Source organism: Leguminivora glycinivorella, chromosome 9, assembly GCF_023078275.1.
Source record: "Leguminivora glycinivorella isolate SPB_JAAS2020 chromosome 9, LegGlyc_1.1, whole genome shotgun sequence".
Classification (NCBI taxonomy): Eukaryota; Metazoa; Arthropoda; class Insecta; order Lepidoptera; family Tortricidae; genus Leguminivora; species Leguminivora glycinivorella.
The window spans coordinates 6,025,203-6,051,744 of record NC_062979.1 but is presented as its reverse complement, the minus strand read 5'-3'; the positions used below and the strand labels follow the sequence as shown (position 1 = coordinate 6,051,744).

General features: G+C 37.3%; 1 protein-coding gene across 1 annotated transcript; it reads left to right on the top strand.

The window, feature by feature from the left end:
• The first annotated feature begins 9,151 nt into the window (after positions 1–9,151).
• LOC125229822 (catalase-like) lies at positions 9,152–18,970 on the top strand. The gene is made up of 3 exons (XM_048134763.1): positions 9,152–9,204; positions 17,106–17,187; positions 17,540–18,970. The coding sequence occupies exons 1-3, from the start codon at positions 9,152–9,154 to the stop codon at positions 18,968–18,970; spliced, it is 1,566 nt and encodes a 521-aa protein (XP_047990720.1).
• Positions 18,971–26,542: the final 7,572 nt, after the last annotated feature.

The following is a 26,542-nucleotide window of genomic DNA, read 5'->3' as shown; positions in this document are numbered from 1 at the left end:
GTTCTCATAAAATAGAAGAGAAATGTTGTGATTTGTTTTATTTGCTTTCGTAACAGGAAAAAAAGTTTAAATTTGAAATGTAGGCAACGTTTATACAAAAATGTATAGATGTTTAATCAGTTTAATGTAAAGCTAACAAATATTTAAATGCACGGATGTAGTCACGTTAATATAATAAGGTACAGCGGGGCAAATCTCGACTGGGGGGCAATTGTAACTGATCCATTCCATTATTACACTATGATGTTGAGTTCTACATGTATCCACTGAACACGCCTACCATATATAACCGGTAGACACTATATTAAAAAAAAAAAAAAAAACATTTATTGCAGACCACTGATCCATAGAATATATTAGTAACAATTTTAACTTACAAACTATGTTAGTAGATTCATAATAATTATCATACACACTCACAAGAAAACCCACACACATTACACACACACACACACACACACACACACACACACACACACACACACACACACACACACACACACACACACACACACACACACACACACACACACACACACACACACACACACACACACACACACACACACACACACACACACACACACACACACACACACACACACACACACACACACACACACACACACACACACACACACACACACACACACACACACACACACACACACACACACACACACACACACACACACACACACACACACACACACACACACACACACACACACACACACACACACACACACACACACACACACACACACACACACACACACACACACACACACACACACACACACACACACACACACTCTTACTTAGCCTTGCCGATGGCAACTTCCACCCAGTATTTATTAATAATGCAAACATTGTAAAACATGGAAAAAATGGACCAGTTACATTTAGGTATCCCCCAGTCGAGATTTGCCCCGCTGTATCTTATCGCGATTAGCAACATGTTTCGAGTCATAATACCCTTCTTCAGGCATAAGTGATCTGACTACACTTCGTGCACATAATTATTTTAATGTGTTTCACGAAAGTTTAACGTCCATAATGAAAAGCTACCACTTTTCTTGCCTGTTTTTCACTTATTTAACCCTTTGGGTGTCATTGTCAAAATTTTGTTACAGAATTAATTACCTTCAAGTTGACGAGTAAAAGTCATTTATGAGCTAACGCGATTAACTATAACATCATTTATTTATTATTTTTAGATCCACTTGCACCAACCACTTAACTCAGGGTTAGTGGGCTGTCAACTGTCAAATTCCATATAAAATGTGGGTTAACCCTCGGGTTTAACCCTCCATTTTCGTTGGTGCAAGTGGCCCTTGGAGTTATTAAGGTTTTTAAATTTACTTTAGTTCTATTCTTAGGCTGATTTGCATACCATTTTGTACTTATTTGTTACACTAATTTTCACGGAAGACTGACGTAGAAAAATGTCAATGGAGATGATGTGAATAACACTAAACTACCCGACATACATACATACATACAATCACGCCCGTATCCCATAAAGGGGTAGGCAGAGCACATGAAACTACTAAAGCTTCAGGGCCACTCTTGGCAAAATAAGGGGTTAAAAGAAAACGAAACTGTGAACTACCCGACATTAGTTTACATAAGTGTTCGTGGTATCTGATCGATCCGAAATCAATTCTCCTTTGTGGAAATAAAATAAATATATAATAAACCCTTTTCGCCCTTTCAGTTATAAATAAGCCATAAACATCGCAAGATTTGTCAGGGATGAATTTCGGATCCCATTCCCAAATTTAGTACACAATATAAAGCCGACCCAAGCCTTTGGAGCCGGGATACCTTCGGTCCTGTGAAAATAGGAGTTTACTATTAATATTATTAGTGTGAAAGTTTGTGTTTAATCAACCATTCTTTAGAAGGGCCAGAAAATCTGCCTTGTATCCCCAGCCGGCGTATCATGCTGCCAATTTTATCACTTATCCACGTGGATAAGACATCTGTCACTCTCACACTGACATACTTGCTAAAGCGTGACGGATGCTTTATCCACGTGGATAAGTGATAAAATTGGCAGCATGATACTCCGGCAGGCTACAGTAAGGGCTTAGAAAGGAATCTACATTTTGTATAGGTATGCTAGGTAGAAATGCGTCAAATCTTTTAGATGTGACAGTTAGCCAGGTATTTATTCTGAAAAAGGTCTCTACGATACACTGGTAACTCGTGTCACAGAATACTCCCTTCTCTAGGTTGTGCGGCATCGGATTAAAATGTATAAGGTTATAGCGGTTATATATAGTAGGCGGCAAATCTCGACTGGATCAGGGGGAAATGTAACGTTGTGCCTCGTCGTTCAGTCCACAGCCTTACACACATTGGATATAATTTCAAAATTTTTTTCCATGTTTTACAATCTTTGCGTGCCTCGTCCATTGCCAGTCAGCAGAGCCTTGGGACTTTTGGACACGTTGGATATAATTTCAAAATTTACTTCTTCCTTTCAATACGGATTTTAAAATTAGTTATTTTTTTACTTACTTTCATGTGAGCGAAGTCGGAAATAAATGGTAGTCCTCAATAAAAACACAATAAAGGAACGGGTTAGTAAAAGGCCTCACCCAGGGAAATGGGATTTCCTGCGGGATGCCGTGACGGCGACGGCGGATACAAATATTTTAATGTGAAAACCCACGATTAGATAATGGAAAATTTTTTTACCTGGCAACATCAGCGACCGGTATTTTTAAAGATATATCCATACTCCATACTAATATTATAAATGGGAAAGTGTGTGTCTGTTTGTTTGTCCGTCTTTCACGGCAAAACGGAGCGACGAATTAACGTGATTTTTAACGTGGAGATAGTTGAAGGGATGAAGAGTGATATAGGCTACTTTTTGTCTCTTTCTAACGCGAGCGAAGCCGCGGACAAAAGCTAGTGTAGAATAAAGCCGCATGAGCAGACGAATTTTGTAGTGTGCGTGTGTGTGTGTGTGTGTGTGTTAATCACTCAGTCATCGTGCGTCTCGGACGCTCGAATACAGCTACGGGCAAGCAGGAGCAAACATACCGATATTCTTCAGAAGTTCTTATGACATGAACGTAACTTTAAATTGTCATATTTTTTTATCAATATTATGTTTTTCCGAAAGCGACTAATTGACTAATTGACGAGAGATTAGTTCCAATAAGGTCTAGTTTACCTTTCGGGTTGGAAAGTCTGCCATCTGACTTTCCAACCTGAAATGTAAACTAGACTTATATATTGGAATTAGTCTGGTTTCCTCACGATGTTTTCCTTCACCGAAAAGCGACTGGCAAATATCAAATGACATTTCGCACATAAATTCCGAAAATCTCATTGGTGTGAGCCGAGGTTCGAACCCGCGACCTCCGGATCGAAAGCCGCACGTACTTACCGCTAGGCTACCAGCGCTTTTTAAGTACGAGTATCGTATAGTATAGTAGGTTGAGTAGATACTTATAGCGAACATTAAAGGAATGTTAAGAGCTATTTAAGAGCGTCAGTTAAGATCTATGTACAAGTAATAAACGCAGTAGGTACAGTCAGTGTCAAAAGTCAAGCCAGTGATGTCTTTCAGTTTCTGGCTCGGTAATACCCATGTCCCCGGTTGCCCGTGTGGTGACGGGTTAAGAATTTCACCACTCCCTTTCTTCCCGTGGGTGTCGTAGAAGGCGACTGTGGGATATGGGTTAAATTGTGGCGTAGGCGAGAGGCTGGCAACCTGTCACTGCAACATTGCAGTGTGATGTCACAGTTTCGTTTTCTTTCAATCCCTTATGCCCAATGCCAAGAGTGGCACTGAAACTTGAGTAGTTTCATGTGCTCTGCCTACCCCTTCATGGGATACAGGCGTGATTGTATATATGTATGTAATTCCCATGTTTTTTTTAATACGTTGTATAAATTATTTCAAAGACTAGGTTATATTTGCAATGACAGACGCAACCGGGCGGGGCGTGCGTGCATGTTAAACAAATGAAACTCATGCACGTGTCCTGAGTCGACGCTACAAAGGGACGCGCTTCACGCCCCGCTGATCGCTCCGCTCCGAGCGTTCAGTCAGGCCTTACATTATAAGCAAAAAAATATCCATTCTAAAGAGAAAGAAACATCGGCCTCTATTTTGAAAAATCTTCCAGGGATTCATTTAAAATAGTAAGTACATCACGATACAAGTGCGGAAGAGAGAAAGTGGCGATAAATTAAATCGACACGAGTTACGAATTTCCTTTTCGCACATGTATCGTACGATGTTTTTTAGTACAGATGGCCCTCCAAAGTTTCGACCTGACATGAAATGAACGTTTGCAGCACTAACACAGTACATACATACATACAATCACGCCTGTATCCCATAAAGGGGTAGGCAGAGCATATGAAACTACTAAAGCTTCAGTGCCACTCTTGGCAAAAAAGGGGTTGAAAGAAAACGAAACTGTGACATTGCTGTGACAGGTTGCCAGCCTCTCGCCTACGCCACAATTTAACCCATATCCCACAGTCGCCTTCTACGACACCCACGGGAAGAAAGGGGGCAGTGAAATTCTTAACCCGTCACCACACAGGATTAGCACAGTATAATAAAGTACTGTCTGCCACTAGTGCGGGAAAAAAACACCATCTGTACTGTATTGTACTGAAAAGTTTGTTCTATTCTTACTACTGGTACCTATTGACGCCGACTGTACCTACATTTACTTTATGTGGCTCGTTATGTTTTTATGTTTTCTGGTCGTCTCAGATAACGATGTTTTATAACGCTTCGACTGAAAAGCCTATCGTTCAGAGAAATGTTCGTCTTTAAGACGAGTCATTCCTCCATACAAACGCTCTCGACTATTTCCTACCTGGTTTTTGAAGATTTTTACAACACAGATTATTTTATTTTTAACTTGTGTCGGGCCGTTTTGATTTTTTTGATATTTTTATATCATTATCGTTATCGTAGGTCTAACTTGGTGTCTCTATTGCTGTTTCCGTATTAGCGGGACAGAGACATACTGCGTTTCGAGCGTCAACGATTGTACAGTACAGATTCACTGAAGGCATGCTTTTCCAGCTTTCGGATGCATTATATTCATTTTAATGACTAATATTCTCATTTATGTTAACCGCTATTTTCCAATCTCTCAATTTTCCAACAACAACATTCGACTGCTGAAACGGATTCTGTAAACTAGTAAATCTTTCTGTCGACATAACATTATTTCAGTAAGTGTCATGGTGTTTTTTTTTTCGCACTAGAATTAGGAACGTTTCTTGTCAGGTCGAACCTCAAAGGGATATATGTACTGAAAAACGTCGTACGATACACGTGTGAAACTATCTAAAGGAAAGCCTGTTACTGTTAGAAATGAAAGCAAACACACCATTAAGTTGAACACAAGTTCTTAAAGGGTAAACGTACCTACAGGAAAGTGGCCGACAACCACGTAACGCACTACGACTGCTAACGTAACCTCAACGATATTACGATCGCTTTCATAGCGCTGGATTAGGTGTAAACAAATATTAGATGTTGAGGTGTGGGTTTAATTGCAGTTTTTGGAATTTCGTGGTGACTTTAAATAAACACTGATAAGTAGTCATAACACAGACGGAGGGACCAATAGTGTCCTTAATAAAAAATCTTTCTTCACTACTTTACCTTCACTAAAGTTTGATTTGACAAACCGTACTGTTGACAATTTCTTATGATTTAAACCCAATATATAACCTATATTGTTTCCCACTGCTGGGCAAAGGCCTCTCATGTTTTCCGCCACTCGTCACGACTTTTTGCATGCTCCCGCCAATCGCCACAAAATGTATTAAATAAATAAATATATAAATAATAAATATTGGGGACACCTTACACAGAGCCCTAAACTAAATAAGCTGGGGTGCTAAGCGACGATATATTGTACACAGTTAAGTTCTGATTGTTGTATAACATCTACCGCGGAATGGAATAGATATCGAGACAAACCTTATTGGTTTAACGATTCTATGTAAATTAATTAGAGATTTATGTTTGTAATTACCTAAAATAAATAAAATAAATAATAAATAAAATAGATAAATACATACTTAAGTATATACATGTAAAACATACATGGCTCACGAACAAATATAATGCTGCTCATCGCACAAATAAATGCGGGCTTACCGGGATTCGAACCAAGGACCGCGGCTTAGCAGGCAGGGTCACTACCGACTGAGCCAGACCGGTCATAAATGGTTCTAAAAAGGTTTCATTTCATTTTTGATTGTACTAGTCGATTACTTTTTTATAGCCCGTGGCCTTAATAGGCTAGTTTCCTATACTTAAAATAATAGTTATTTGTTATACAAGGGGGCAAAGTTGTATTTTAACGCCGAGTGTGGAATTGAAAAACGAGCAAGTGAAAGGATTCTATAGTTGAACCACGAGCGAAGCGAGTGGTTCGAGAATAGAATCCTGAACTTGCGAGTTTTTTAACACACGAGAAGTAAAATACATTTGCACCCGAGTGTAACACAAAACTTTCCCCCTCACTATAGCGAGGAAACTACAACGCAAAAAATGCGTTTATCCACAGATGTCATATATACCATAGATCATGCAAACGTATCTACTTAGCGTGTCAAATGAACTCAGTGAAATCCACTGAGTTGTCCGTCTTTACTCGCAGCTTGCAGCTTTCGGGCGTCAATTTTTGTAAGTTGAAGTCAACCAAAACATAAAAAATGCCTCGTTACGTGATATTCAATTGCAACAACACAAAAATTATCAACAATCAAGAGCCTGAGACATATTTAAAATTACAGGCAAGAATCAACTTCGGTACAAAATTTGACACGCTCGGCCCCTATACAAATATATGAATTTCTTTCTTCTATCTAAATTAAGTTCTGTGCGTTTATCACTGCTTCCAGTAGTTCCCCAGGTGGTAAATCATCTTTATTACTAGATTCACCTACTTTTATCAACTTTAAAGCAGTTAATTTGATTTTATTCAAGGTCAAATTACTTTACCCACTAGTGGATAAAATGCGTTTTTACCCGCTGGTATTAAAGGACAAAACACGTGTTTCCGAGCTAGTGAGGGGAAAAATATTTTATGCAGTGCACGAAATAAAGCACCACATAATTAGAAGAAAAATATGGACAGTAGTTATGTTAAAGTATAATTTCTATTTAATTAAGTCAAAGAGAAAGATATAAAGTAAATGAATTGACCGTGACGTCACTCCTCAGTATTTCATAGTAATTCCATATTAGCAAATCGTTTTGACAGTTCATAAAAAGAAGCTGATTTGACTAGTAGGAAACTAGCCCATTATCTTTATTGTACATCTACATGATTTCAAGCAACACTGGCCATTGTATACCGTGTAATCCAATTTCGAAAAAAGATTACGGATCTCCGGTAAGTAGGTACGAGTAAAACAAGTGACGACGACGAAACGTCCGAGATTTTGAATTTCGAACGAGAATTAAAAGATGTTCCAATCTTGACGACTCAGATAGTGTGCAGTGGCCAAAGAGATTTTGTCTTGTAAGCATTGAGAATACTGGTCCAGCCTGGTTCGTCCGGGTGACCTTGAAACGTCCTGAACACAGATCTAGGTCGCTGGATAGTTTCGGGAAATTAATTTTCGACGTCTACAGTGTAGGCGGGATTAGCGATTCGATTCAAACTTTAATATATTTCAATTAGCTTGGATCAGATATGATGGTAGACCCTTGCACAAGAAACCATAAGGCCTGATTTAGACGGTGTACGAACTCGCATGCGATTTTAGTTACATTGCGGGCTGTTGAGGGTATATACAATTTTGCACAGGCATCGAATACCGCAATGTAAAAAAACTCGTATGCGAGTTCTCGTACCGTCTAAATGGACTCTTAGAGTGAGACGAAACTCTTCTATTCGAGCATTCTAGGCTCCATTAGACATTGCTACGAGTATAAACATAATCAAGAGTTTTGAATGATTCACGGTTATTTTCATTAGACTTATATTGACCGGGATATAGACCGTGATTACCTTTTTGATTTTTGCCGAGCTCCCGATAATTCAAAGCAGTTGCATGCATCATAATCACGAAAAACTAAAGAAGGCGGTTGGATGTCAAAGTTGCGTAGCCAGCGCGCGATCTATCCTCCTTCGCGCGCGTCGGCTGCGTTCACTTTCAGCGTTACCACTGGTCACAACTTTAGATCACAAGAGTGATTATTTTGCAAAGAGTTTCCTTACACTTACAAATTGACCCGTTTGTACAGGCCTTTTCCAGAACACTTGCATCTGCGAGCAGGAATGACGTCATACCGCGGGGGCGAAAGGTTCACTGCCTTGCGACATAAAATGTACAGTCAGACGGCATTTGGTCGTTAAGCACAAAATACGGACGGCGTAACACAAGGGAACTTGTAGACACTTTTTGGCCGTTGTTCTTCTTTTTTGAGAAATTTCTGAATAATTAAGAAGAAGTACTGTACAGTCGAGTTCATAAATATTATGTGTACATTTCTTCACCTAAACTCGTTGCAATAAGGTGAGAGTATGTACACATATTTATTAACTTGACTGTACAATTAATCAAGGTTGAAAAAATACTAAGGAATTAAGGTCTCAGGAGGTATAAGGTGGATGTACTAGTGCTCGACGCGGTACTAGTACTCGTCACCCATGGTTTAAATAGCGATTAATAAGATAAGATTACCGTTACATTCATCGCAATTAGATTTATTAATGTGCGGGAAGATATTTAAGTAATTAAATGTCGATTTCGTTCATTGTTACTGTGATAAACAAGCGTGTCATTTATTAGGACTGAAAACCGTCGCAAGTCTAAAACTCGACACGGCTGGCATTTATTGGGACTGTTACGTTATTTTCCAAGTCCCAATGTTTGTCGAGCCGTTTTTTCAGGATATCACGATTAAAGTAGCCAAAACGAATCGTTTACAGTTTCATATTATCAGCATATTTTTCTGTAAGTCACATTACTGAAAAAAACAAATTACATGCACATAGACAGTTTTTTGTATATCTTTTACGGTTTTATTGATATGTTTTCTCGTTAAATGTAGTGAAATCAGTATAATTTCTTTGGGTAGTGCTTGACATGTCATTTTTCACAAAACATTTTCCTGGATCTGTTCTTCGTGATGCTTCCAGATACAGAGGTGGATTTAAACGACGAAGAAGTGGAGCCGGCAAAGTATTGCAGAACCTGTGGAATACAATTTTTATTTTGGGGGAATCCCTATTTTAGTTCATTACATAATTTATTTTGCTCAAAATGCGGAGCCGACTTATTCTATTTTATTACATAAATGTAACACGTAAAAAGTAAATGTTTGATAACATTTACTTTTTACAGACTACGTTTTTTTTTATTAAATTATTTAATTTTGTAGTAAATTTTAACCCAAAACACTTGTTTTTTTACTGTTTTTCCTGAATCATACTTAGATGTCATCTATTAGGACTGCCAGCAAAAGCACCTGTCAGTTATTCGGACAAGCGTATTGACTTACGTTTTATTTAATTTTGAGATTTTTTTATATTATCACTGTATGAAACTAATTGCATTTAATAAAGTTAAAGGTCACATCTCCCAAAAAAGATGGATATGTTTTGTATAGATGGGTAAATTATCGTAATATCACGAAACACATAAATATTTTCCCTTAACCTGTCGAGCAGTGGTACATCCACCTTATATTATTGTGTATGTCGTTAAAACAATTTATATATCAGATCTAAGGGTAAGGGCAATATTGACACAAAAATTTATGCAACTGCAATCATTGATTTGCTATAATTATTGTTACTTATATAAGTAGTAGTACCGGCACAGGGAAATATTATGCCATAAGTTGTTGCTGCTTTGACAACCAATCATGGACGCGATGCGAATTTTACTCCAACTTTTACGTTTGGGTAGTGTGCATATCGTTTAATAAGTTAAAATATGTAAATGAAATGTCAATTCTATCTACTCGTAAAAGCTATATATCGCTGACTGTACCAAGGTGATCCCTGCGGAAAAATCCGGCTATTACAGAAAACGCTGATCGAAAGGTAATAAGGCTGTTATGTGCGACAGTGCCGTTTTATGCTGTAAAAAGGTTGTTAATTTCATTACATTTCTTTTCATACGGTGTTGAAATGGAAGGTTTATGTCTCTGTACGTATCATATTTATCCTTCATCCATTATGAAGACTGGGCTCCAACTCTTAGCTACCATCCACACTCACAAGACGCATATCTTGCGGCGCGCAACGGACGTCCTCGCCACGCCGCCTGAATGTAATTCAAAAAACGTCTCCTCAGTACATTTTGTATAGGAAGGACGTAAGGCGCGCCCCAGGTGGCGTAGCGCGGATACAAAATGTACTGAGGAGACGTTTTTTGAATTAGTTACATTCAGGCGGCGTGGCGCGGACGTCCGTTCCGCACCTCAGGACTTGCGTCTCTTAAGTGTGGCCGGTCCCTTAAGAGTTACATGACACTGCTAAGGCAATCGTCGTAAGCAAGGGCTTCGTTCCCAATCCAGCTTCGTACCCAGCAGTATTCGGGGGGGGGGACTTTTTGTATGAACAACACTGGATCCACGGATGGTCGTAAGAGGCTTATTATAGTAGCCCACTTCCTACCTCGAATGCGTATCCAACCCCTTTAGTAATAAGTTTATTGTATATTTAAGTATTTTTAACCCATAATAAAACTTGTCTTGTATGCAAATAATATGTAATGTTACATTATCTAAAAGGCCCTTATGTAATGAGCATTACATTATAATATAACAAATTATTCACTGGACAGGGGTGACGAATAATCAATGAAATACAATTAGATTTTTCAACACGTCAACTGAACAGTACCTAGGTTTTTACACAAACCCTTTTGAAGGTTCCCCTTGTTTTGCCATAATATTATAATCGAAAATTGGGATCCCTTTCTTTCCCATAAACTTATTGGTCAGAATTTCGTTAGTCATAAGTTGTTATTCATATATTTTGTGGTCATAAACATCATTAGTCATAATTTTTGTTACGAATAACGCTTAATGATTCTAACATTAACAACCCATAATATTGGATGCCATAACTTTAAAAGTCATAAAGTTGATGTGTATAATTTTTTAAAGCATATCAATAATTATTCAGAAATATTATAAGGCATATAGTTTAAAGCCCTAATGATTGTTCTGCATATAGATTTAATGTCTAAAATTCCTAAAGTATATTATCTTTCAGACATACGTATAATTGCACAGAAAAAATTTAGACATAATAAATAAAATACTATTTATGACTTCCAAACAAAAAGTAACCCTATTTAGTTAGTTAGGTTAGTTCGATTCCTATGATTCCTTAGAGCGGAAATAGGAGCCTCGAGTAGCGGGGCTCCGTCGACTTATAGGTGGAACAAAATTGTTTTAAAAATAATCCTTCTCCTCGTGTAGGTTCGTTAGTTTCCTTTTGTCCCTTAGAGCGGAAATAGGAGGCCCGCGTAGCGGGGCTCCGTCGACTTATTGGCGGAACAAAATTGTTTCAAAAAGTATCCCTTTGCCTCGTGTAGGTTCGTTAGTTTCCTTTTGCTAGTTACCTTTTGTCTTTAAGAGCGGGTATAGAAGTCGTTGACGTCGGCTCCTTGGCGAGACTAATTGGTTTAATAGGTGCCATGAAAATTTAATAAATACTGGGATAGTTAGTAAGCCAAATTACAACTTACGAAAATGCAGACGAAAAAAACATTACAACATTTTTTATGGGAAACAATAGAGATCCCATTGAATGCTATTAGTGAAGAAACACCATGCTTATTAATCATTATGACTTGTGATAAAGTCCTTAGAACAATTATTCCGAATAAGTTTATTTCCTTCAACATTATGGATTTGTATAACTATGGACTTTGATTGTTATGGCTAATACATTTTATGACTAACAATAATTATGGCTTTCAAAAATCGGAACTACAATTTCTTACGTTCAATTTTATGACTAGTGATAATATGACTAAGAAAAATTATGACGGAAGACTTTATGGATAGTAAAAATCGGACTTCAAACATTATGGGAACCAATAGAAACCCTCGCAAATTCTATTTGGCTATTTGGCATAATTCACTTCACGCATAATCTGTTATGGCATAGTATAGTTACGCATAATTAGTCTAGGCATATTTTTGTTTAATCGAATATATTTCGTGCATATTTAGTCGAAATTTATCACGCAGAATTTGTATCATAGGTAATTACTATATTGTTGTTGCAGTTCTAACCTAACCGACATTCTTGATAAAATTTTGTATTTGTTGAGGTCGCAGTTCTAACCTTATCTAACCGACTCTCCTGACAGCATTTAGTACGGGTGGTTATTCTGATTTTAATAAATATGCCAAATACAATTATGCGAATCAATTTTATTATTATACATTATATTTATAAAATCGGCGTAAACAGTGCGAATTTATTTTCGGACAAAGTAATATTCGTATTATTTTAGATTATGACAAATATTTTTTCAGCCAAATTACCATTCCATTCGTCGAAAACTGATTATGCGAAGTTTGTTATGCGAAAATCGTTTCGGACAATTAAAGGTATGCCAAATAGAGGGAACCCCCTATAGAAATGTAGGCACTTAGTACCTTCAATTGAAATGAAAAACGAGCCGCAGAGTGAACATCTGCTCACAGGCTTTTCGGGGAAAAATGGGACGATCGAGAAAATTGCTACCGCCTAAATGGCCTAAGCTTGCGAAGCTACCTACGGATATTCAGCTGGGGGGAAAATATATGAGATTTCGAGTGACACTTTCTAGGATTAGACAGGAGAAAAATGGTTCTTTATTAGGCAATTTTTTTGATGTAACTGCCAATGTAACTAATCTAGATAAAAAAGTCCTTTACCCACTAGATCCGAAGAATGACGGGAAGAAATAGGATGACAGAGCTCGGATCTAGTGCGCAAAGTATCATACAAATAGTTCTACGGCTATGACGGATCTCATTTTAACGGACTCGGATCGGATTCCGATCGGACGTAGTGCGATGTATAGGCCTCTTTTTCATCATGATATGATGACGAACAGCTTTAATCACAAATTTTCACTTTTACTAAGGAAATGTTTCTCTTTCATTCTATGACTTCCTTGGGTAACAATGTACCTAGGCCATTTTTTTCAAAGTTGTCCACCCCAGTTTTTTTGGATTTGGAAATTTTTATGTGTTTTCCACTCAGAATCACGAGCTCTTTCAATTCTAATAGGAGAAAAAAAGTGTCCCAATCCCAAGGTCTTTTTCCCATTTCGTTACCATTTTTTCATACATTTTGTATGGCGGTAACGGAATGGAAGGTTCGAAAAAATGTACCTATGGAAATCATGGGACATTTTTTTTCTCCTATCAGGATCGAAAGAGCTCGCGATTCTGAGTATTAATCGCGAAAAAAATACCCATGTTACAAAAAAAGTGGGGTGGACAACTTTGAAAAAAATGGCCCCCCTATTTGTTCATGATGAATAGCAATTGATCTTCGTCACTGCAAACATAGCAGAAAAGATTCTGCGATTTTCTGGAGTCAAAAATTTTCTACTAATGTACTTATGTATTAAGTAATAGGTATATGTAAACATTATAAAGTCATACAACGTGTCGCAAACATGAATAGGCGAGACGACTAAAAAAACTAATTAGTCTGTCAGTTAGATTATCAAAGAATTTTAGACACTTATTTTTTCTTTTTTGCGTGCGTGCGTTGAAGTTTCGCGTCACGCCTAGGTACAATTTTTACTTAGAAGTGACGTCACAAGCCCCCACTCCGGAACTTTGATGCTCTATATCTTTGTATTTTTTCATTAATTAGAAAAAGCGAAAAATACGTGTTCAGTATGCCATTTTTTTATGTAGTCGTCATCCCTATTACAATACAACACAATTTTCGTCTGAACCAGTTCAAACTAGACAGTTCAGACTTCTGAATGCTATGCCGTAATATGATATTATATGACAAAGCGTCTAGACGAGATGTGTTTTTTACTGGATGGAAACGAACGCTGAATCCCAAGTAGGTAACAAAGTTTATTTTTTTATTATTTTATCTTGATCACAATTTTAGGGACATAATTTAATCTTTTGTACATAGTATGACGACTTATTATTTAGGAAAGTCACTGTTATAAAATCTGAAAAGCTAATTCGGCAAAATAAATAATGAAAACTTTTCCTTTAAAATTTCAGCACTTATTGAGTTTATAAATAAATGACCACTTTTGTTTAGAACCATGAAGTCAAAAGACAAATAACGTGTGTCACAAGTGACGTAAAAATAATCGAATATTCGTTGGTAATTTGATAATAAAATACATACATATATATTTTTTCGATATTATTGACTGTTGATTGCATATAAAGGCATTTTCAGAATTTGGGTCCCCCCAATTAGCGTAAGTTTTTAACAAAAATTAACTCGCTGTCAGTTTTGTGACGACAATAATTAATAAACATAAAATCTGTCTAAAATAGTATTTTATACAATCGTGATATAATACAAAGCTTTTCAGTCGAGTACCATGTTTAGGCCACGAAGCTTGCTGAGTGGCCTAATAGTACGGTACGAGAGTGAAAAGCTTAATTATATTACTATTGTATACAATACTTTTTCTACGAGTCATCATCTTCATCATCAATGGACGGAAATATCAGCATTCATGCAAGTAAAAATTAATGTTAATAGAGTCGTTCACCGTTGTATCAACATCGAATTACCTAGCAACCAATTGTTTGTAATAACCGTCTCTGATTGGCCGATAACGCGACAGATAAAAAAAATGTGTTTCAGATGCAGGAAAATTTGCCAGGTATCGCAAATTAGTATAGAAATTGTATGAAGTTCTATTTTGAAATTATTACAGTTTGACGACCGGTCTGGCCTAGCGTGTAGTGACCCTGCCTGCTAAGCCGCGGTCCCGGGTTCGAATCCTGGTAAGGGCATTTATTTGTGTGATGAACACAGATATTTGTTCCTGAGTCATGGATGTTTTCTATGTATATAAGTTTGTATATTATATGTATCGTTGTCTGAATACCCACAACACAAGCCTTCTTGAGCTTACCGTGGGACTCGGTCAATCTGTGTAAGAACGTCCTATAATATTTATTTATTTATTTAACTAAAGTCAACTATAATGAGCTTATTATAATTGAGTCGGAACTGCCATAGAGTATCCAACACTGAAAAGTTAGCACTTAATATAGTTTAGTCTGTGGTGTCCTAATTGACAGATTACAGTCGACAAGTAGAAAAATTTACTTTTTCCTCATTCTGAATGTAGATTATCGCTTAAAGTTTATGTAATTAACCCAAAAACTATATTTTTATTGAAATTTCACGCTTAATTAGTATCGTCACAAAACTTACAGTGATTTCATTTTTGTTAACGACTTACGCTAATTGGGGGGTCCCAAATTCTGAAAATACCCTTAAATTAAAGGAATCAAATGAAAATAGTTATCCCTTGAGCGTCGTGTATTTTCTGTTCTTTAGTAGTTTATACATATAACATACATACATATAATCACGCCTGTATCCCATAAAGGGGTAGGCAGAGCACATGAACTACTAAGTTTCAGTGCCACTCTTGGCAAAAAGGGGTTGAAAGAAATCCAAAGTAGTTTATAAATATGCTACAAAAATCATAAATAAAGGCAAAGGTATAAGAAGCAAATAAATATGTGATACTTGGTAATATACACTGATGTATGAGCAAAATGTGATAAATAAACATCAAAGATGGCGGCCCTTCCATTAGCTGATTGAGAGGTGATACAACCATTTATATTCCAAGCCGGTATCGGCCTTAGGCACCGGCCACACCAGACCGTCGCGTGTCTCGGGGCGCGCAACGGGCGTCCGCGCCACGCCACCTGAGTGTAATTCAAAAAGCGTCTCCTCAGTACATTTTGTATAGGAAGGACGTAAGACGCGCTACCAAGCGGCGCGGCGCGCGCCCCGCCGCCGCCACGCCACCTGGGGCGCGTCTTACGTGTGGCCGGTCACTTATAGCCAATGTCCATTCTGTAAAATATTGCTGGTCAGTGTAAGTGCGTTTTCAAATTATCCGATCCGATATTGGGTGTAGGACCGATATCCCATACATTGAAGCCACCATCTTTAATTTTTGCCTTTGAAATCCTTCCGACATATGGGAAGTTCAATATTGACAACCAGTCTGGCCTAGTCGGCTGTGAGTGACCCTGACAGTATAGTATAATTTATGGTACCTACATGAATAACAATCGCACAAATAATTCATTAAGATACAAGTGCGGAAAAAAAGGAAGTATCTCGTCTTTTCGTACGTGTATCGTACGACGTTTTTCAGTACAGATGGCCCTCCGAAGTTTTTGACCTGGCATATACTCGTAATGAACCACTTCTCGCACTAGTGCGTAAAAAAAACACCATCTGTACTGAAAAAATATATTATGTATATTTAAATCTTATAAAACAATATTTCCTTAAAAAGAACGTTATTATTCCTAAATATACATACATACATACAATCACGCCTGTGTCCCATAAAGGGGTAGGCAGAGCACATGAAACTACTAAAGCTTCAGTGCCACTCTTGGCAAATAAGGGGTTGAAAGAAAACGAAACTGTAGCATTGCAGTGACAGGTTGCCAGCCTCTCGCCTACGCCACAATTTAACCCATATCCCATAGTCGCCTTCTACGACACCCACGGGAAGAAAGGGGGTGGTGAAATTCTTAACCCGTCACCACACAGTCAAATAATATCCTAAATAATTATATCGGCTTCAAAAAAAGTTGTAGGAAATAGAAACTACGTATGGTTGGTGTTACAAAAAATCCTTCACGTGTGTTGCAGATCCTAGTTTTATTTACTTAACCTATCAGCAGTTCTAATATGTCGGCAAACGTTTAACTAATTGAGGATATAAGGTTATCCTTAACTTCCGTTAAAATTAGCTTCAAATATTATTTCGTTCAACTTGTTCTTCGATTTCTGTCGAATCGCACGTATCTTTTTTAATCGTTATAAAATGTGTCTGAAAGCCATAATTTTAATTTGTGTTGTTAGAAATGTGTTAAGTTCTGAATATAGAAACACGACTCTGGATCCTGCTTCAAGGCAGTTGTATAATTTCAAATTGCGTCATAAGGTATGTTAACTTTAAATTCGTTAATAGCGTTTATGGTAGGTACCTCTGGTGTAAATTTCGTTCCTCACGTGACATTTTTTAAATTAAAACGGGACTTAATCGCGTACCACTTTCGACGTTTCGGACGTGACATTACGTCCGTGGTCACAGGTATGGTGAAAATCGTATTAGTTGAGATTATAACAACACGTGACATTTCAATGAGCCTCATTTGTTAGTCTCAGTGCTTACTTTTCTAAAACAAACGTAACTTTTTTCAAACGGAATTCACACTGAAAATGAGGGTCGGATCACCAAGTGACACGTACTTGTACGAGTTTTTAATGGTAATTATCATTATTTTCTATTTCAGGAGTCTATCGGTATACTGACTGATAGCACAGGCATACCAGTCGATCTAAGAGACACCAACACAATCAACTCAGACCTCCTCTCTAACAGGTTTTACCTTGACAGTGTCCTTCACTTTGACAGAGAGCGAATACCAGAACGAATAGTCCACGCAAAGGGTTCTGGTGCTTTCGGCTATTTTGAAGTTACCCACGATGTCTCTAAATATACTAAAGCAGATGTATTCAACGATATTGGAAAGAAGACACCACTTGTTGCCAGATTTTCTCCCATTATTCAAAATCTTGGTGGCTCAGACCTCGCCAGAGAATCCAGGGGTTTTGCTGTAAAAATGTACACTAAGGAAGGGAACTTAGATCTACTAGGAGCACATATTCCAGTGTTTTTTTTTAGAGACTCTCTTCTATTCCCCTCTTTTGTTCACAGTTTTAAGAGAAACCCTCGTACAGATCTTATTGACAACAATATGCGCTGGGATTTCCTTTCACTCAGGCCAGAATCAATACATGCCTTCTTGTGGCTCCTGTCAGATTATGGAATACCAAATGGTTACAGGCACATGGATGGCTACCCAACACATACTTTCGTTCTCAATAACAAACATGGCGAGAGTTATTATGTCAGATTTAACTTTAGCACAGAACAAGGATTAGAAAATCTGTCCAGTGAAGCTGCGATGGAAATACAAGGGCGTGATCTTGACTATTTTACAAGGGATCTTTACAATGCCATTGAAAATAAAATGTATCCGGCGTGGAAATTACAAATGGATGTTATGACAAGAGATGATATAAAACATGTTAATTTTAATCCGTTCGATGTCACACGACAATGGCCAAAATGGAGCTACCACACAGTCCCGATAGGTAGAATGGTGTTGAATAAGAACCCAGACAACGTTTTTGAATCAATGGAGCAAGTAGCATTCGATCCTTCCAATACAGTTCCTGGAATTCCTGGTCCTCAAGACCAAATGTTCAGAGGACGCCATTTGTTATATCGTGACGCAGCCAACCATAGAGTAGGGATAAACCACGGTAAAATGGACGTTAACTGTCCTAAATACGCTAAAACATATTTGAGAGATGGCGTCGCGCCAGTTAATGACAATATGGGTGATGCTCCAAATTATTTTCCTAATTCGTACAGCGGCCCAATGCCTTACATTGACCAAGATAGACCTCGTGAAAGGTTGATTGAGTACGAGAGCAGTGCTGCCGATTTACAACCAGCTGCAAACTTCTACAATCATTACGTGGCTGATGAAGGTCACAGGCGACGCTTGGCGAAGAATGCCGCGGAGACATTGGCCACTGTGACTCCTCCAGTTCTTAAACGAGTATTGAAGTTGTTAACACTGATTGATATTGATTTAGGAAAAAGAGTGACTATGGCTTTGCCTGAAGCGAGAGCTAAGAATGCCAGACATTAATTTTAAAATATTGAAAAATTATGAAAATAATTAAACTAAAACTGTAATTTCGTTAGGAATAGCGTCACAATATTAATAGTTAATTAGCATTATTGCTAAAAGCATTTCCGTTCTTTGTGCGAAACTGACGGATGAGCGATCATCGTGTTAGTGAAGTAAGTGAGCGTTTATCAGCATAATGTATTCTAATTCCCATGTAAATTAGAATAGTTTCATAATCGTAATTCAGTTAAGAAGGCAGTGCGCGTCAATCAAAAGTTTGCAACTTTGCAACAAAGCAGGAAGCATTTCCTTACATTAAGCTATTAAATTACGGAATATTCAAGTTTGTTTTTATTTTGGTTAAGGAAATAACGTTTATCTTGTATGCAAAGTGTAGCCTAATTATTTAGGGTACAGAAAAAAACGTAGGTTTTTTAGCATTTTTTAAACTTTAAAATCGTAGTTCAAGGCCCATAATCATGTACATATCTATGATGGTATTTGTGGTCCTTGAAGTGGGTCATTCATGCATATATTAAATCATGAATCAGGACAAAACTTACAGCTACTTACAAACAGCTGTTACTGTCTGCAGTAGGTACTTACTTGGCAAAAGGAAAAAAAGACAAGTGGATCCTGTCCCCAAAAACATTAAAAAAACATGTACGTGATTGCGTAAGTAATCGTAGCAATAACTATTTTTAGCATTTGACTTTTTCGATAATATTACGATGTTTATCGTCTTGATTAATGTCAGGATAGAAATATATGTATCTGAAACACAAATATTTGCTGCAGTTATTTACACAACTCGAGATACGAGCGTAGAATAAATTTAAGCGAAGATTTATTTGGCAGGCAGACCCCAATTTACACTCAGAATAAATACGAAGATAGACGCCCAATCCTAACGTTGGCCTGAAAATAAGAGCCAGTCTGAAATCCCTTATCTTAACGAAATTCAGCAGCTTTGACAAACCTCTGCATTGAATGGTTTTTTTTTTTTTTTTTTTTTTTTTTTTTTTTTAGTATAGATAGGTAGACGTTGTACATATATTATTATCAAATATATACTTATAAGTACAGTGTGAAATAATAAGGACCAGCCATATTTTGCATAGTGTCTTTCAAAAGACACAAAACCTCAAGGTCTAATGAACAACTTTTATTTGCTTGCTTAACTTTTTATTAACAACTTTTAATTATAAATTAGTCATATGTAATTCATACGATTAAATATATTGGAATCTACGGTACACGGGTACACTTTCGACTGGTAAATAATGTAGTAAGTACATGTTACAACTTAGTCCGTTTTCACATTATCCGATCCGATATCGGATGTCGGAAGGATTTCAACAGAAAAAAACCAAGATGGCGCCTGGTAATGTATGGGATATCGGTTTGACATCCGATATCGGATCGGATAATGTGAAAACGCACTTAGAGTACCGAAAACAACTGTCCACAGTAATGTTACTGATCAAATGATGTATGAATTAATCTGCAATATGAAATCATTCGAGTTTTTTTCTCATTCTGTTTGGCTTGATCATGTAGTCATAAAAATAATCAGTTGCAGATTTAAAGTTGTGCTTCATGTTTTCTTTAATAGTTATTTGTTATACAAGAGGCAAAGTTGTATTTTAACGCCGAGCGTGGAATTGAAAAACGAGCAAGCGAAAGGATTCATAGTTATAGGATTCGATAATAGAATCCTGGGGGGCTACCATGAAGTGCTAAAGCCGTTCAGTTTAGGTTGAGAGAGAGGGACGGAGCTATGGAACTGCTATAGCTTCGTCCCTTTCTCTCAACCTAAACTGAACGGCTTTAGCACTTCATGGTAACCCCCCTGAACTTGCGAGTTTTTTAACACACGAGAAGTAAAATACATTTGCACCCGAGTGTAACACAAAACTTTTCCCCTCACTATAGCGAGGAAACTACAACGCAAACAATGCGTTTAACACTGCTTCCAGTAGTTCCACAGATGGTAAATCATCTTTATTACTAGATTCACCTACTTTTATCAATTTTAAAGCAGTTAATTTAACTATATTCAAGGTCAAATTACTTTACCCACTAGTGGATAAAATGCGTTTTTACCCGTTGGTATTAAAGGACACGTGTTTCCGAGCTAGTGAAGGGAAAAATATTTTTAATCATACTCGCTCGTAAACGGTGTTATTACATGCTTGCATACTGATACGGAATAAGCTATTATACCGCCCTAGGGTGGCGAAGTGAACACCTGGGTCAGGCCTTCCAGAACCTGTCAAAAATTACAAGATGGCGGACGAATCTTCGAAATGTCAGCGACTCAGCGTAGGTGTTTTAATAAATTTAGTTTAAAATTCGGTTATTACTTGGCGAGTGTGATGAAAAACATTGTGTATATCATGGGCGGTGTCGGGCTTCATACAGCCTCTCGTTCGTAATCCATCACTTTCCGCCCTTAACCTTAACAATGTACTGTTTTCGAGATACCACCAGTTCTTTTTTAACCGTCGCCTCATATCTCTCAAGAAGGACGGTTATCAAGTCATCTGTAATTTTTTCTTCTTTTTTTTATGTTTGTTCCTCGATATCTCCGTCGTTACTGGACCGATTTTGAAAATTTTTTTTTTGATTGAATGTATATGCATACAGATTGGTCCCATTTTTCTCAAAACCCAGTTCTGATGATGGGATCCTGAAGAAATCGAGGGAACTCCCCGAATCTGAAAGCCATACATATGGTGATTTTTGTTTTTTTAAAGGAACAGCATGCGGTACGGAACAGTGACATTTGGTGCAGTGGAACTGCTGATGATGGCCAGAATGGAACTCTTCAAATCTGAACGGCACGCTTATAGTGACTTTGGTATTTTTAACCGTCGCCTCATATCTCAAGAAGGACGGTTATCAAGTCGTCTGTATGTTTTTTTTTTTTTTATGTTTGTTCCTCGATATCTCCGTCGTTCCTGGACCGATTTTGAAAATTTTTTTTTGATTGAATGTATATACATACAGATTGGTCCCATTTTTTTCAGAACCCAGTTCTGATGATGGGATCCTGGAGAAATCGAGGGAACTCCTCAAATCTGAAAGGCATACATATGGTGATTTTTGTGTTAATAAATGAACAGCATGCATTTAGGTACGGAACAGTGACATTTGGTGCAGTGGAACTGCTGATGATGGCCAGAACGGAACTCTTCAAATCTGAACGGCACGCTTATAGTGACTTGGGTATTTTTATACGAACAGCATGCACTTTCGTACAGAACAGTGACATTTGGTGCAGTGGAATTTCTGATGATGGTCAGAACCGAACTCCTCAAATCTGAACGGCACGCTTATAGTGACTTTGGTATTTTTATAAGAACAGCATGCACTTTCGTCCAGAACAGTGACATTTGGTGCAGTGGAACTGCTGATGATGGCCAGAACCAAACTCCTCAAATCTGAACGGCACGCTTATAGTGACTTTGCCATTTTTATAAGAACAGCATGCACTTTCGTCCAGAACAGTGACATTTGGTGCAGTGGAATTTCTGATGATGGTCAGAACCGAACTCCTCAAATCTGAACGGCACGCTTATAGTGACTTTGGTATTTTTATAAGAACATCATGCACTTTCGTTCAGAACAGTGACATTTGGTGCAGTGGAACTGCTGATGATGGCCAGAACCAAACTCCTCAAATCTGAACGGCACGCTTATAGTGACTTTGCCATTTTTATAAGAACAGCATGCACTTTCATCCAGAACAGTGACATTTGGTGCAGTGGAATTTCTGATGATGGTCAGAACCGAACTCCTCAAATCTGAACGGCATACTTATAGTGACTTTGGTATTTTTATAAGAACAGCATGCACTTTCGTCCAGAACAGTGACATTTGGTGCTGTGGAACTGCTGATGATGGCCAGAACCAAACTCCTCAAACCTGAACGGCACACTCATAGTGACTTTGGTATTTTTGTAAGAAAAGCATGCATTTAAGTTCAGAACAGTGACATTTATTTAGTTATGTTTGTTAAGCATATGTTTTGAAGTCAAAGTTTGTCAAGCTTCGATTTCTTATAATATAATCGGATTCATGAGGAATTGAGGAAACTCCTCAAACCTTAACGTTATACGTATATTCATTTGTGTTTCCATCTAATAATTAAAGCATTAAAAGCAGTTTTAAAAAATACTTACACATTTCTACATAATCCAACATTCGCAAGTAGCTTTCACCAGAACCCGAAAGGCGACGGTTTTTTTTTTCTTAAAAATTATTATAAGAACAGCATGCACTTTTGTCCAGAACAGTGACATTTGGTGCAGTGGAACTGCTGATGATGGTCAGAACCGAACTCCTCAAATCTGAACGGCACGCTTATAGTGACTTTGGTATTTTTATAAGAACAGCATGCACTTTCGTCCAGAACAGTGACATTTGGTACAGTGGAACTGCTGATGATGGTCAGAACCGAACTCCTCAAATCTGAACGGCACGCTTATAGTGACTTTGGTATTTTTATAAGAACAGCATGCACTTACGTCCAGAACAGTGACATTTGGTGCAGTGGAACTGCTGATGATAGTCAGAACCGAACTCCTCAAATCTGAACGGCACACTCATAGTGACTTTGGTATTTTTGTAAGAAAAGCATGCATTTAAGTTCAGAACAGTGACATTTATTTAGTTATGTTTGTTAAGCATATTGAGTTTTCACGTCAAAGTTTGTCAAGCTTCGATTTCTTATAATATAATCGGATTCATGAGGAATTGAGGAAACTCCTCAAACCTTAACGTTGTACGTATATTCATTTGTGTTGCCATCTAATAATTAAAGCATTAAAAGCAGTTTTAAAAAATACTTACACATTTCTACATAATCCAACATTCGCAAGTAGCTTTCACCAGAACCCGAAAGGCGACGGTTTTTTTTTTCTTAAAAATTATTATAAGAACAGCATGCACTTTTGTCCAGAACAGTGACATTTGGTGCAGTGGAACTGCTGATGATGGTCAGAACCGAACTCCTCAAATCTGAACGGCACGCTTATAGTGACTTTGGTATTTTTATAAGAACAGCATGCACTTTCGTCCAGAACAGTGACATTTGGTACAGTGGAACTGCTGATGATGGTCAGAACCGAACTCCTCAAATCTGAACGGCACGCTTATAGTGACTTTGGTATTTTTATAAGAACAGCATGCACTTACGTCCAGAACAGTGACATTTGGTGCAGTGGAACTGCTGATGATAGTCAGAACCGAACTCCTCAAATCTGAACGGCACACTCATAGTGACTTTGGTATTTTTGTAAGAAAAGCATGCATTTAAGTTCAGAACAGTGACATTTATTTAGTTATGTTTGTTAAGCATATTGAGTTTTCACGTCAAAGTTTGTCAAGCTTCGATTTCTTATAATATAATCGGATTCATGAGGAATTGAGGAAACTCCTCAAACCTTAACGTTGTACGTATATTCATTTGTGTTGCCATCTAATAATTAAAGCATTAAAAGCAGTTTTAAAAAATACTTACACATTTCTACATAATCCAACATTCGCAAGTAGCTTTCACCAGAACCCGAAAGGCGACGGTTTTTTTTTTCTTAAAAATTATGTAATGTGGACTTGTACCTAATGTACCTACTGAAATTCGAATTCCCTAACGAGTTTGTAATAGCAGTATTAGGGTGAGTCTGACGGATATGATTGAAGGGCCCATTCGTCACTCAAGTGATTAGTTTGTTTCAAGTAGGTAAGTAAATGTTTGTAATTATAGATGGAAATATCTCAAATCTCAAGTGATTATTTTATTGAAATATGTTAAGCAAATGTTTTTAAATTGAGGCACAGTATCGATGTCGATTAAAATGATAACCAATATAAATATTTAGTAGTGCTGTAACTATAAATAGATAGATATCAAATTTTCACCGTGTAGGAGGCCAATTAACAGATATCAGCTGATGCTCAATAATTTTATTGAGTTTGTCCATACAAGAGTAAAGGAATGAAAATAACTGAAATCCTTATGAAGACGTAGAAATAACGCAGTAACAAGTCTAAAAAAATCTCAACGCTTAAAAATTATACAGCGTGTAAACGTAATACGGGCAATAAATGGAACCAGACATTTAATTCATTAGTGTTGTCATTAATTCAGAGGTGTTTTTGAGTTACTCTTAATGTTCACCACATAATGAATATTTGAAAAAAATCCATCAGAAATTTACTGCAAACGTCGTTGCGATGACAGACAATGACAACTGTCAACGAGCATTTAACGCGTGTGTGTTTGCGTTACATTGCGGGCCGAATTATTTTGTATGGATAAAATTTTTCTTTCAATTTTAAGTACAAGTTATCTAATTACATTTCTTATGTCCTATACTCACTACCGTTAAGAGATTCGCCCGTATTAGATTTACACCCTGTATAAAACGGACCAAAAATCTCTATACGAGTATTCAATAGAAAACGCAACAAAAATAGTACTGAAAATAATCCAAGCTATCTTTATGATAAAATCAGTGAATTTTCAAATACTAAACGAAACATTTCAGTAGCAGTAAACCTTTATATTGCATATTACCAAAGTAACGATTCTGATAACGATTATCCGCACCAGTCAATTGACAACTTTATATTATACTGTTAGGGTGCAATTTTAGTTGGTTTTCGGGAAATCGCAGGTGTGGCCAACCCTAAATGAGAGCGGTAAATAGATAGGGTGTTCCAAATGCTAAACTAATGAAGGTAAACGAAACATACACAGTATTAATTAGATTAGATCGACGCCTAAAGTTTTTAATTTGGGAAAAAAATACGCTTCCAATGGAAAGATTTGTGAGTTAGCATAATTGGTTAAATGCGAGGTTGATGCGGGTTCGAGTCCCACCGGACCAGAAGCGTACCTATTTTTTTCCATTTTTCCTATAATATAAAAACTTGAAATATGGTTAGCGGACGTTTCCGCTTATTAAAAATAAAATTGAATTAGATGGACACGTCTCCTGGGAAAAATAATATTCAAACTAAAGTCTTTATCAAGATTTTAAGCAATATAGTACGCATTTGAAAATAAGGCCATAATAATTCGAAGGCATTTGTGATGAAGCCAACTTAAAGGGTTACATTTTTTTGTCCAAAGCGTTGGCGTGAACGTAGGGCTAAGGTTTGGCTGTACGGGTCGTAACAGGTCGTTACAGGTCGTAATCGTGAAATTTTGTGATCAGATTTTATTACTGACACAAACGTTTTTTGTCGATCCAAATAAAAAAAACTCCAGGACTTATGAGTTCATTTTTATAATATGACTAATAAATGTTTCTTTTTTTACACTTTCTAAGCTCATCACAGCTCACAAAGGCATTGATTTACTGGTAAACTTGAAGCAAACTCTCGGCAAGCGATAGAAATAGCATCTTAGTTGTATTGCCTGTCTAGACTGGCTCTAATTATAGACGTCCCTATTACCTAATGCTCGGTATACAGGATTATTGTACAACTACTGGTCAATGCAGGTAGTTTGCTAAATGTTATATTTAGGTCATAATCGTAGAAGGTATCTTTCGTTTCGCCATTCTGTAAGACATTGTT